The following is a 13,367-nucleotide window of genomic DNA, read 5'->3' on the forward strand; positions in this document are numbered from 1 at the left end:
CAAACCAGTCGAACGGCACTTCACGGCACGAGCGGAGCAGAAAAGCGTACACGGGCATGGCAGTGTGCACTCCGTTCGGGATGTCAGAGTCGTAAAAAAGTCGGGGCGTTCGCCGTGTGCTGTGTGCAGAATTCGATTCGCCTGAAACAACCGCCTGTGTCCGGGTGTTGTACCCTAGCAACCTCGTGGTTTTCGGTTCACCACATGCAAAAGGCGCTGAGCAGCACCGTAGGTAGCGTTTGCGGACAAAAGGTTGTTGAGCTGTGGGTCGCTCGATAAAATCCAACTCGCGGAGCACCAGATCGCAGATTGCTGTGTGGCAGTGGTTCCAGTATTACAAACTCCCGGTCCTGTGGCTGCTCCTGCATCGATTCACGTGCGTCTACCAGGGCCATTACATTTCGCGCAGTGTGGTTATCGGTGTGGTCTGCCCGGAAAATCAACAACCTCCGACCGGAGTTTGTCGAGCTTGTTGGCGGATCTTGTTTGCTCGTGCAAAATTGGGCCTGTGGTAGGCGCCCAAGTGTGGTCCGGTTATCTCCCGTGTTCCTAGGTGTCCTCATATATAGCGCACCCGGTTTCCTCTGGCCCCTTAAAGAAGAGCACCTATGGTTCCGAATAGTGTGTGTGCGCCTGTAGGTCAGTGAAAAGAAATACAAGTGCTTGCGTATGCCAATCGAACGCGTTCCACCGGCTGATCCTGTGCGGGAAGAAGGTACCCTTCTAGCACTTCTGCTCCCCCCGCTAGCGACAACGTTCCTGTCCCATTCCACACCCTACTCCGGTTTCCGCTCCGGGCCGCTACTATGTTCAAAAGCCGCAGCGAAGGCAATGTTGTTTACAAGTGCACCGTTCGGTTGCTGGAGGACCTGGATGTCCTGGAATGCGAGTTTCAGGTACGAACCGCACCGTCAGGTGCCGATAATTCTGCATCAGATTAACATCGACACACAATCACACACACACACACGCTCAGTCTTGCCGTATCTCATTTAACCGGAGGACTAACTCAGCCAAAAATGTCAAGGACTTCTAGCCTCGTCTATTTCAACTGGTTCAAGGACTATAATGGACTCTCGGAGGAGGAGGAGGAGCGCTCATGCAACCGCAGTCTGTCGTGCACAGCACACATCCTTCCATTTCGAAAGGATAAGACCGGAGTTCGTGCTTAATAGCGCTAGAGCAACACCGTATCCTATGCCGGGTATCAGGCCTCCTCAGGCTCGGCCTGGTTCCTTTTTCATTATCCCTGCCATCGTTAATGCACATCCCCCAACCGCTTTCCTTCGCAAACATGCAAATAATCCCTAACAAGAGGTCCATACACACATACACACTGGCACATACACAAATTTACGTGTATATTACGAGATATACAAAGAAGAGTGTGTCCATTAGAGCGTGCCAATTTTTCTAGGGCTCCCTTTTTTCCGTTCGCTGGACGTTATCTGATTTACCAACGCGAACACGTCAAACCGGAGACGGACCTGACGGAGTTTCGCGTCAAACGTCGCGCGGAGCATCGCGTAGCTCATTTGCCATCCCCTTTCCCCATCGGAGCACACATCCATTTGCCTGCCGTACAAGCAAGGACACGTTTAAAGCCGGAGCCGGAACGGCACTTGTATCGCCATTAGCGGTCGCCAGCGATGTCGCCTGCAACGTCATGACTTATGACTTTCGAGCGGCAGAAATGATTCCCCCGGGCTTGATGACGGTTGTGCTGGCCCATACCATGGTCTCCTTGTCCTTCTCCTTCCTCAACGCATCCTCCGCGTGTGTCCTTGACCGGAAGCGAACGGATAGATCGCAGCGGTGCCTTGGGGACATCGCGTCCGCGTTCTTCTTTCTTCGTTCCATTTATTTCCTGGTCGATGAACGGAACGATATGGTTCTTTCCCCCACCCCTTTTCCCCCGAGGGTATCCCTTGAGATGGTCGTCGATAAAAATGCCCGAACACGTCTAAAAATAAAGTCACCCCATCGCTCCGCCGACTATCGTAAACTTTACGTTAATTATACATTAGCTATATTAATTCGCCCTGCATGTTGCGCTCCCAATCAATGTTGACGTGTTTAAAGTCCGCGTCATTATTCGTTCCCTACACGCCTTATGCTTACCATTTTTCGTCCTACGTATGTGCATCACACACCTCTACGAGGCACATTTTCTTTACTTCTAAGGTCCTGTTTTTGTTATTCGACTGTTTCGGGTCCGACTGTTGATTTTTTAATGCTGGGCATCTTCTATTTTTAGCCACACCACAAGGGAAGCTTTCTGCTGGACTACGTCTGCGAGCAGCTGGAAATCACCGAGAAGGATTATTTTGGACTACGCTTCGTGGACTCCGCCAAACAACGGGTATGGCATCGGATACCGGGACACTTTACTTTACAGTCTTACCTTTCCAACTACCTTTCTGCCAACCAGGGCGTTCTATGGATAGCATTGCAGTAGGCTGTGAGCGATAGAGTAAAACTTGTGATTCATTTTTCTTTTTAGATAAAGCAAGAATACTCTTTTTCTTATGACCCTTTTTACAGTAAAACAAACCTGACCAGCCCTGGATGGTGCTGTGCTATATCGAGTGAAACATGCATTACCATAGTTTATCCGGCTACAGGGTATAATCTATCGCCTTTACAGTAACGCCATCATAACTGTTGTACGAAGCATTCCAGTAATGACGGAGTAAAAATGATTTCGACGGTTGTAAAGGTCATACGAGTAACAAAAACCAACCCTGTAACACAACCTCTTTCCGGCTCTGGCATGGTTCATGAATGAAACGTATGTGTAAACTTACTTTTCTTCTGCATTGTACACGATTCTCACGGCTAAAGCGACGGTTACTATCATGCGGAAAGGTACTATCCAACATTTCAAGAACACTTGGGAATCGCTACACTTCAATCAGCGGTAGGCAATGTTCCGCTATCCTTTGTCTTGTTTCGAGTCGCTATCGATTCGAAACAATGTTAGCTCAAAAGCCATACGTATGTAATTTTCGTAGTTGATCCTATTTTAGTCTATACGTTTCGTGTTTAACTAACACCGTTAGGGCAATTGAAATGTGCGCGAGCTTATAATTTTTTGCAAGATGCAACTAAAATGGAGATGACCACTACCATTGGAATACCATTCCCAAAGTTTGGATATTCTACTTGAAAACGTTTGACGACCCCTGGCTGAAAGAGATATGCTTCACAAACGAGAAAGACATGAAGGGCGTGCTACTTCCCAGTGCTCCCACATGACTATGTAGTTTCGTTTCGTACCACAAAGATTAATAATTAATTGTAACCTTTTGTACAATGTCAATTTATCCCGTTTCTTCTTCCATTTCTAATTCCACATGCGATAAACCAACATATGAAAAATCTAACAAAAACACATTCGACAGCATTGGCTGGACCTGGCGAAAACGATAATCAAACAAGTCAAAGGTTAGAATCAGCTCTACAGATTTGTTTAATTTATTGCCTTTTTCTTGGTTCATTCTCAAGAATTCGTTCGATAAGTTCCTTGTTATCAAAATGCAAATCAATTTGTTACTCTTTTATTTCATAATCCACCAGTAAAATAATATTTCAACGTTAATTTAACTTGGAAATATTTTTTTTTTATTTTTTTATTTTTGTTCTAAAGATTGTCATCACTATTTTCTTGTGTGTAACCTGATACTACACATGTATCGATTGTGCTCTGTTTCTTGTTGCATCATTACTGTTTAATTTTAAATTGCTTTGAACGTTATGCTTCTTTAATTGTGAATTGCTGTTGCTTGCCTAAATTTTCTCACCTGCTCTCAACTGCCTATCTTCCAGATGTTGATCCACTGGTGCTTTCGTTCCGTGTCAAATTTTACCCTGCCGATCCACTCCGGCTAACCAATAATGGCAAGCTGATGATGTACCAGCAGCTCAAGCGTGACCTGCGACATGGCCGACTTTACTGTTCCGCCGGTGAAGCGGCCGCCCTGGGAGCCCTGATAGTGCAAGGTAAGCCGGGTGCTGACGACATGGTTCGTATGGAAGGAAATCATTGCTTGTCGGTCACGGCAATTTCAACAAAGTCACACTGCATCGTGTGGTTGTGTCGGTCGAGGAAACGGAACTCCATCTGCCAGAAAGCGTTCTCGATCGGGAACATTTCCAGCATCTGCAGCTTCAGCTCGGACTTTTCCGCTACGTAGTGTCCCTGGAAAGCAAAGAATACCGTTAAGTGGCGCTGGATATGTACGTCATAAGTGGCACGCGAACCTTCTTCAGCGGGCAGCTCAACGGTGGCGTAAAGATATCCATATACTTGTGCAGTATCGGATTGCTCGTGACCTTCGCACAGATGTCCTCCATCGAGATGCGCTCGTACGACTCGCACTCCTCCTTCTGCAGGGTGCATCGCTTTACCGAGAGGTTTAGGTGAACCGGTGGCTCCAGTTCTCGCTCCACGTCCAGCACAGCACTCAGCTCGATGGCATTCGGCTTTCCGGACGCTTTCACGTTGCTGAGCCGAGCCGCCGAGTCCTCCATGTGCTTGCAGTTTTCGTACGTCACCACGTTGTAGAACTGAAGCGATGGTTTAAAATGAACGATGGTCCCGAACGGGCATTGTATGCCGTCTACATTACCTTGCCCAGTGCGCCGGGAGCAAACGTTAGCTGTCCTATCACCATAGACACCAACAATCCTCCATAAAACGCTCCACCTGCCATCGTAATCCGTTTGTCACTAGTCAAACCTCAACGAAACTCGAAGAATTAACTACCAACTCGAACCCAATTACACAAAATATTTATACCAACTCCCCCAATGCTGGTAATTTCATGCGCCAGCGAATGGAGACTTGTGGTTAATGAATTGCACCCGTTTAATCGACCGATGCGACGATCCGATAGAACAAAGTAATTTGAACAAAATGTAACTTTTCACGGTTCGATTCGCAAATCGGTTCATGGTGACACTTTTTGAGTTTTTTTTACAAACTTAGATGTAGTGTATACAAATCCGCTAGTCATTCTAGCCATGTTAAACGGGAACTCAAGTGTTTGAACAGTTGAGCATAACTGGTGACACAAAAAGCCGGATTCTTTGTTGAAAAGGATTAACTAATAAATGTGTAGTAGATCTGAATGTAAAATATTTTTAGAACCAAAATCTTAGAATACGTTAATCAATGCGAAGGCCCTAGAAGCTGAATTCAAAAGTCGTACAAGAGTAAGTCCTCACAGAAAAAGAAGATTAATAATAATAATAAGAAGAAGAAGAAGAAGAAGAAAACATGTCATAATTGTTTTGCCATTTTGTACCACTTTTCCATACCGTTTTTGTGTAATGGGGTTTTCGGGACATTCTGCTTGACCAATATAGTTGGTTGTATTCCTTTTTTATCAAAAAAAACTGAAGTATACAGTAAATTTAATCATGTTAAATTTTGTACTTCACATGTTTTACCATAAAATGCTAATGTTTATTTTTGTTTAAATAATTTTCATTTAGGAAAACCGCGTTGGCCATACAATTATCTTTTCTTTTCAAATCTTGATTTATAGAAATCATGTTTATAACCAAACGAGAACTGACTCCTTAACTTCGTTCAATGCTTGACCCTTTTCCCCTTCTTCCGGATGACTACGATTCGCGCCATCATGACCGTGCAGAACACCACACGCCCCGTATCCAGCTGGGTGGCCGTGGTTGTGATATTCCAACGAAAAGCACTCCCCGGCAGGCTCACGATCGGCGACATGTCCCAATGGTTGTTGATGAACCGGTAATCCTCTGGCTGCACCGGACACGAGAGCTTTGGGTACACGTTATTCAGGAACATATCCTGAAACTCCGTGCTGTTGAAGTGTCCGCACAGGTCCGTCGGTTCAATTTTGTTGAAGAACTCACACTTGGAGAGATCCATCTCGCAACGTTTGATGTGCGCCACGTACTGGTTGCAAAAAGAAACATGGATGAGAGAAACCATAACTTACCGGATTTATATACGTTTAGTCGTTTACCTTTAAGGGACCTTTGATTTCCTCACTAATTCTTAGGGTACAATTGAACGAATTCACTCCCCCATCGTATATGACGTCGTACTCCGGAAGAAAGAAAACTGGAAATGTTACATTCGACTCACAGTTTGTAATGCGATCTATTTTGAAGATTTTCACCACCTCGGCACCAGATAACTGTAGTGCCGCGAAGAAGCAAAGGTGCATCCACACCAAGGTAATCAACATGGTTTCCAACTATTTGTTTCTTGCCATGCCCACAAAATGACGCACTACCTGTGATTAGAGGGAGCTTTTATGCGTGCTGCGATTAATTCGAAAAATGTGACAAATTACAAACCGTCATGGTTTTCTCTCCGCTCGATTACCCGACATGCCCTCATCGAGGCTGATATGTTTAATGGTTTGATGAATTGATCCAATGAATAATGCATCCAATCCCTTCCTCTACTCACAGACGAACTGGGTGACTATGATGCAGAATCGCACACCGGAGATTACGTGTCGTCACTCAAAATTGCCCTCCGGCAGTCGGACCAGCTCGAGAAGAAGGCGATGGAGCTGCACCAGAAGCGCGAACCGGGCCAGGAGGCGGTCACGGTGTACGATGATTTTGTCGGGATCGCCCGCAGCCTCGAGACGTACGGGATCGATCCGCATCCGGTCAAAGATCACCGCGGGACACAGCTTTACCTGGGCATCAACTTCTCCGGCATCAGCACGTTTGCGGCCGGCCGCCGAACCCAGCACTTTCGGTGGCCCGAGGTGCACAAGATTAACTTCGAGGGCAAGATGTTCATCATCCATCTGGCGTACTCCGAGGATCGGAGGGAGGTGGTACGTATGGAAAGTGATATGAAACGGAGTTGAAGTGTTGAAAAAAGTAACTGAACATTGTTAAGGCGCCTGTGAATCAACACTAAAACAACCAGATCAGTTATTTCGTCTGGCATTCCATTTTACACTGCATTCGTATTGTGCGATATGGCAACGATGGAACATTCCATAGCAACAAACGATTTCTCTTGCGACCAATTAATAAGTTAATAAATTAATAGAAAATTTCCGTGCCTTCAAAAAAGTCCCCTTCGGCAATTAAAATAATCTTTATAGAAACTTCAAACAGTTCAGTGCCATGCAAATTAACTTCAGACTGATGAAACATTTAATCTGATCATCGATCCTCTAAACCAGGGGCCGGCACACGTTTTCCAAGGAGGGCCAGATGATTAAAGAGAAACTGAAAGTGCGGGCCCTGTACCTTAAACGATGTTTTAATGTTTTCAATATAATATTAAACCCTTTTAAACAGAGTAACAAATTCGTCAATAGTAAAAATACTTAAAAAGTGGTATAAGCTAAAACATTTAAAATTTTATCGTTGAAATTTTTTCATACTTATTTTCATTAGCCTCACGGCCACGATAGCTGAAAAATAATTTTCACCCGAAAAAAACCGGTTTTTTTTCGCTTCAACACCGTTTTCACGACGTTCACCATGGCCGGGCTCTTTATCGTAGGGCACTCATAACACTGTCTTTTATCAGAAGATTTTGGATGAAATTGATAATTCTTTAATTAATATATCAAATAAATGTTTAATATTTGGTAGACTCGGTGATAATACGCACCACGGCAGAACAGTTTGCTTAGATTTGAGCTGTCAAAACATTTTCACCATTTTTTCGCTACCATTTTCGTGGTCCATCCACAGATTTTGAAAAACTTTTTCGGCACTCATAGTCGCGAAAAAGTGAGTGCCGAAAAAGTTTTTCGCCTCTCGTGGCCGTGAGGCTATTGAATTTTGATCAACATTATACTTTTCACTAGCGTACTATCTGAGTAACTAAAATAGCTGAGCTTTGAAAAGTTTTCAGTATTGCGAGCTTTATTTTATTTCGTAAAATTGTATTCCTTGAATGTAGCTTTTCCTAGCGTCGCTTTAGAACGATCAATACTACAAATACGATAGAAAAAGTCAAACAAAAAGTATCGCGTATTGAACAACTCGTTCAACAATTTTATTAATCTTTATTTATTTCGTTTCGGGTCGTATAACCAATCATGCAGTCATGGTAGTTCTAGTGTCGATAGATCATATGTGTTTGAGGGTTGAACCGTTTTTCTAATTGAAACTTGTAAATTTGCAAATACTTTGCAATGGAATTCAAATATGTACGGATGATGTAGGAAACGTTTCGGTTCCAACGAAGATGCGCCTTCGGCCTCCGTTTAAGTGAATAATCGTTTTAGGCAAGAAAAACTGGTAGTCTATTTCCCGCAAAGAGCAAAATTAAACAATCTGTCTTTAACCTGGTGCTTGTTAACAAAACCCCTATTGAACTAATTGTGCCTTCTTCACTTCACTTTCACTTTCAGAAAAAGCATACCGTAGGCTTTAAGTGCCCATCCGGGGCAGCGTGTCGTTACGTGTGGCGATGCTCCATCGAGCAGATGTTATTTTTTACGTAAGAGACGCCCCACAAGAACCATTTTCAGGACACACGACATTTTTTAATATGTCATTTTTATTCATTTTCCGGTCTGGAACGTACAGTCTTCCAACCAGCCAACACGCCTCCGTCGTTTCCGGGGGTGGATTCTTCTCCTGGGGCACCAAGTTCCGCTACTCCGGGCGCACCGAGCGTGAGCTGATGTCGGAGGCGCTGCAGGCCCTGCGTCAGCAGAAGCTCAACAACACCAGCCCGAGCAAGAGGAAAGCGCAGAGCGTCCCGGCAACACCGTCGAGCCCGCAGGGCGACCTGGCGGAAATTCGTAAGTCCCGTAAGTCCGCCTGGGCAACCGGCCACATTGTCCGACTAACACGTGTTATACCATTCTTGCTGCTGCTTGCTTGCCCGCGTGTGTATGTGTGCGTGCGTGCGTGTGTTTGTGCCCGTGTCTGGTGTGCATGGTGTGCATGTGTGTATGTTTGTGTGTATGTGATAAATGTTGGTGTAACGTGACCGCACCTGTGCCGTGTCTGATGCTGCTGTCTGCCCGGCTTTCCCACCCCCGCAGGATATAGTAGTTTGCCCCGGTCCACCATGTCGGAGCCGCTGGGCGGCTGCGGTGACCATATGGCGTCGTCCGTGTACTGCACCGACAATCCACTGCCAACACTAGAGACTGTGTCCGAGGAGGCGCGCAAGACGAACGGCGAGAGCAACGACCACCTGTCGGACTACTACTTCCGCGACTCGTTCGATCACTCGTCGTCGGAGTCGGGCTTCACGGCGGCCGCCAACAGCACGGGTGTGGCCGGCCTCGGCGACCACCATCACCATCCGCACCATCACCACCACCGCCACGGCCACCACGGGCTGCACCAGCTGCACCGGCAGGCGTACACCACGGACAACATCACGTCCCTGGCCGGGCACAGCGTCACGGCCAACAGTGCGACCGTGAACGCCCATGCCAATGCGGCGGCCAGCATCATCCAGCAGCAGAACGCGAGCAACAGCGCCAAGACGGCGAAGAAGTTCTCCCTCATCCAGGCGTTCGTGCCGTCCTTCCTGTTCGTCGTCGTGGTGTTGGTCGTGTCCGCCATCTACGTGCTCGAGACCGACTCGGAGCTGTTCGCACCGTTGCGCAACTGGCCGGAGATGATCTGCCTGCGGTATCAGTACTATCAGCCGCTCAAGGAGTTCCTGGCGAAAAAGTTCGGCGCCATATTTTGATTCGTTCTAGCCGGCGGAGGCGGCTCATCCAGGCAGGATGACGGTGGTGGTGGTGGCTGCCGGACGGTAACCGATGGGGCAGGGTATTCCACCTACTACCAGCACTCACCGGAACGGGAGGCGGCTGGCAACGAGACGACCATTTCCCTCACGCTCACCCTACCCGTGGCTCAAGCTATGTAAGCTCGACGCGGGCACTGCAGCGTTGGTGAATCCTCTTCCTTCTAAGCTAACCGAACAGTCCTTTTAGTGCAAGGCTACCCAAGGCTTCGAGATTTATTTTGCTTTATAACCCCTAGAACATGCGTCAGTATTTTAAACTTCAGTATTTATGCGGGAGCTTTGTAATTTATTTTGAACTCGCGCTTAATACCGATTGCTACCAAAGACCGTAGAGCCGAAGAAAACCAGTCAGTATACCATTTGGTTGTACGATAGTATTTTGTACAGTATTTAATTCGCTTGTATCAATTATACATCAAAAACCTATCAAAATCAAATCAAAATTGTTTTTTTTGGATTTATTCGGGGAAGTATTTATATTACGCTTTTCTTGTCTGTTATGTCTCTCCGTGCTTTAGTTTTATATTTTGTGACCACGCTGGGTCCTTCCTCAAGTCCTTTTGTAGTCTTCGTAAGGATGCTTAGCAAAATGTGCGCCAATATTCTTATTTACATGAACATGATTTTCTGCCGATAAAAACCAGTTACGAACGGCATCTCAAAATAATAATTTCGCATAAGCTTATTTCATCCAGCTCGGTACAACATTTGTATGATTGTCCCCAACTTGGTAGTTCTGATGTGTGCAAAATTTAGCAAAGGTTGTTTTGGTCATTCCAGTCAGGTTGAATTCCCAACCAAGAATTAGTCCTCCCAGATACGAGAAAATTTATAAACGTGACCAATAAAGGTATAAAAGTATAATAAACCATATATGTTTTCCCAAGCACACAAAGGGCATTTTGAGGAAGGCCCGGTTTAAATGCAAAAACGAACCGTTCTACAGTAAATGTGCGGTACTTGGATTAGTAACTTTGCATAGCTATTTGACCAAAATCCATAATATTTAGATCAGATTCTACAATTCCAACTATTCCAACTTATTTACGAATTGTTTACGCCAATCATGTCATATGATTTACTTATATGAAAGTAAACTAATTTACACACTGGGAAGCAATTAGTAAGCCTTAACTATGTTCAATCTATGAGAGAAGCTGGATGGAAAGTATTCTAAAAGATACCGCAACTTCCTTACAACGAAACAAACTCCGGCCCAGCAGTACGACAGAAGCGAGCGGAGATATAATGATTATTATTACTTTTAGGATGGTGTTTTAGGAAACGAGTATTAATTTTTTTTATAAACAAAAGCTTATTTTCGCGATTCATTTATCTCTCTGCTTATCATTCAGTGTATTATTTTGGCAAAATTGCTATCACCATATACCTCTATCGTATGATATTGTTACATTATTCTAATCCCGCTTACAACCAAATCAGTATGTAAAACTTATTCAGTATATTTGAAGAAGATAAAAAGCAACAAACCTAAGTACAACTCTCAAATCGGTTGCCGCTGTGGGTTTTACTAGAAAATTGCAAATATTCTCTAAATTGTGCAAGCTGTCCGTACACCGTTACCTCTTTTCGTCAGTGGGGACCATCAAAACGTTCAATTTGTAGCAACAGTTTAACGGAACGTGTTTAATTCTTTTGAAAAATTGTAACATTTGTCATGTTTTAACGTTAACGCTGCAACCAGCATGTTTGGCATGGGAACAAACATTATGTAACATTCGCCGCAAACTAAACATCCACACATGTGGTAGCTGCAAAAAGACATACGAAACCATACGTCGACAAAGGGAAGATGTATGCAAAAGTTTTACGAACACAGATGATAGATATGATAAGGAAAAAGTTAGATGGGATGGAAAATAACGATTTCAAACGCTTGCGATTAACGATGAAAAGCATCAGAGCAGAAGAAAAACGCCAAATAATAAGTAAATGCATGTGAATGCGCATCCTTCCGCAAGGGGATTCGGTGTGTCACCAGAGGCTGAAAGGTAAAGACCACAATTAAAACCACGAAACATACACACAAACCTACGAACTCTGGTTGCGTTTGTAAAGAGACGTGTTAGAATATATGCTAGCGCTTACGTAAAGCGCCACCAAAAGGTACCTATGTTTGGATGGGGGAAACTGAAACGATACTATTAAACAGAGATGCTTCATAGAGTAAGAGATGGAAAGAGGTACTATTTCATAGGGTCAGATCTAACTAGGCGAGTATTATAAGCATAGTGGAGATTAGGGTAGCGTCAGATTCAAGCTTCAACATTCCATTTAGCGGAGCGATACATAAAAAAGGCCAGTGATAAGATAGGCGTAAGGTGTTCCACAAATAGTGCGCGTGCTAGTAGCAAAGATGAAGTGCTTCAAAGGATAGTACAACTTTGGCTTTCTTTAAAAAAAAAATCACATAAGATGTTTTTTTAAACACAACTATCGCCGAAACGCAAAGGCTTTTAGCTTGCGCGATCGTGCATCGCTACAATTGGCAAACAGGTTTGTTCCAAGAAATTCCGTAAGTTTATAAAACCTAAACGAACAAAACGAAATATTCTATCACGGATTTCTATGAGCATCTTAGAGGATACTGTTGAAAACGTTAGTGGCCCAGGAATCGAAGTGGTTTGCAAAATGTGTGCTGCTTGAAAGTTTTCCCTATCCTTTCCATTTGATAAGAATTGAATGCTAAATTAGGAACAACAAAGGGTCGGAAGGAGGAATTTAAATTTCAAAACTCAATAAAATAACAATGCTTGCCTTATTTGTTGCTACTGCTAAAGGGAAGGGAGGCAGTAGTCGTAAACGAACGCACCGGGAAACCGGATCACAACGGAAACGCAAAGGCGCAGATGGAAAACAGCGCAACGGAGCTCGGAATGAATGAGGAAAGTACGAGTCATCTCTCCAGTGCTGCATTTGCCGTGTCCCATTGTATTAGCTAGGTAAATTTAGCAAGGAAAACTAATTAATGAAAGAACTAAAAATCCCCCAAAAGTACACCACGACGCCACATTCGCAACGGGTGAACTTAAAAGCATGCTGCAGCGCAATTTATCAGCGATACGTCCATATTATTCAACACCTACGAGGGAGTGACCGTAAGAGCAGCTCCTTTTCCACCTTCCTCGTAGGTAAAGGGAAACCAGTGCAATGGAAGTACATTCACACACAAATGTACGCTTATGCTAGCTAAACTCATTTGCAAAACAAATTTTCGTGTTTTGTTGTACAAGGCCATTTGTTTCAGTTATGAGGCTTGTTTAGCGTGAATCAATTTCAATCTACCACTAAAACGCTCTCCTAATGCTAAGTACTACTCCTCGAAATTAATTAGTATTTTTTAGGCACGCTCTATATTAGGATGAAGTTAATCCCTTCCTAGTGACAATCATCGACTCAATCGTTTATGTTTGCGCATCGAATTAACATTTCCCGCAACAGCTAGCAAAAGTTTTAACGTTTTATGTCGTTGATTTAGTCGCATATTCAGTTTAAAATTCCTACAACTAAGCCACCGAGAGAAGCAGGATATATTCAAACGACAGTAATAGGCAATAGCAGACGCCGCCGCCGCCGCAGCAGCAGCAGTAGA

The 13,367-nt window shown here is 44.4% G+C and overlaps 2 protein-coding genes across 2 annotated transcripts; one reads left to right on the forward strand and one right to left on the reverse strand.

Annotated features, from left to right (window-relative positions):
* The first annotated feature begins 806 nt into the window (after positions 1 to 806).
* On the forward strand, positions 807 to 9,691 carry LOC131281336 (FERM domain-containing protein 5). The gene is made up of 8 exons (XM_058310661.1): positions 807 to 896; positions 2,258 to 2,362; positions 3,405 to 3,447; positions 3,829 to 4,002; positions 6,466 to 6,845; positions 8,388 to 8,476; positions 8,566 to 8,792; positions 9,030 to 9,691. Exons 1-8 carry the CDS (start codon positions 807 to 809, stop codon positions 9,689 to 9,691), a joined length of 1,770 nt encoding a protein of 589 aa, XP_058166644.1.
* Positions 4,043 to 4,563, reverse strand: LOC131281337 (uncharacterized). The gene is made up of 2 exons (XM_058310663.1): positions 4,264 to 4,563; positions 4,043 to 4,201 (listed from the first exon to the last, which is right to left on the reverse strand). The coding sequence occupies exons 1-2, from the start codon at positions 4,531 to 4,533 to the stop codon at positions 4,043 to 4,045; spliced, it is 429 nt and encodes a 142-aa protein (XP_058166646.1). The 5' UTR covers positions 4,534 to 4,563.
* Positions 9,692 to 13,367: the final 3,676 nt, after the last annotated feature.

The sequence above is a fragment of the Anopheles ziemanni genome, chromosome 2 (genome assembly GCF_943734765.1).
Source record: "Anopheles ziemanni chromosome 2, idAnoZiCoDA_A2_x.2, whole genome shotgun sequence".
Taxonomy (NCBI): domain Eukaryota; kingdom Metazoa; phylum Arthropoda; class Insecta; order Diptera; family Culicidae; genus Anopheles; species Anopheles ziemanni.

Excerpts from the sequence above, each read along its gene's own strand:
- LOC131281336 (XM_058310661.1), top strand. The coding sequence starts at position 807 with ATGTTCAAAAGCCGCAGCGAAGGCAATGTTGTTTACAAGTGCACCGTT. Across the intron at positions 4,003-6,465 it reads GGGAGCCCTGATAGTGCAAG|ACGAACTGGGTGACTATGAT; the intron begins GTAAGCCGGGTG and ends CTCTACTCACAG. Across the intron at positions 8,477-8,565 it reads GAGCAGATGTTATTTTTTAC|TCTTCCAACCAGCCAACACG; the intron begins GTAAGAGACGCC and ends TGGAACGTACAG.
- LOC131281337 (XM_058310663.1), bottom strand. The coding sequence starts at position 4,533 with ATGGAGGACTCGGCGGCTCGGCTCAGCAACGTGAAAGCGTCCGGAAAG. Across the intron at positions 4,202-4,263 it reads TGAGCTGCCCGCTGAAGAAG|GGACACTACGTAGCGGAAAA; the intron begins GTTCGCGTGCCA and ends TTTGCTTTCCAG.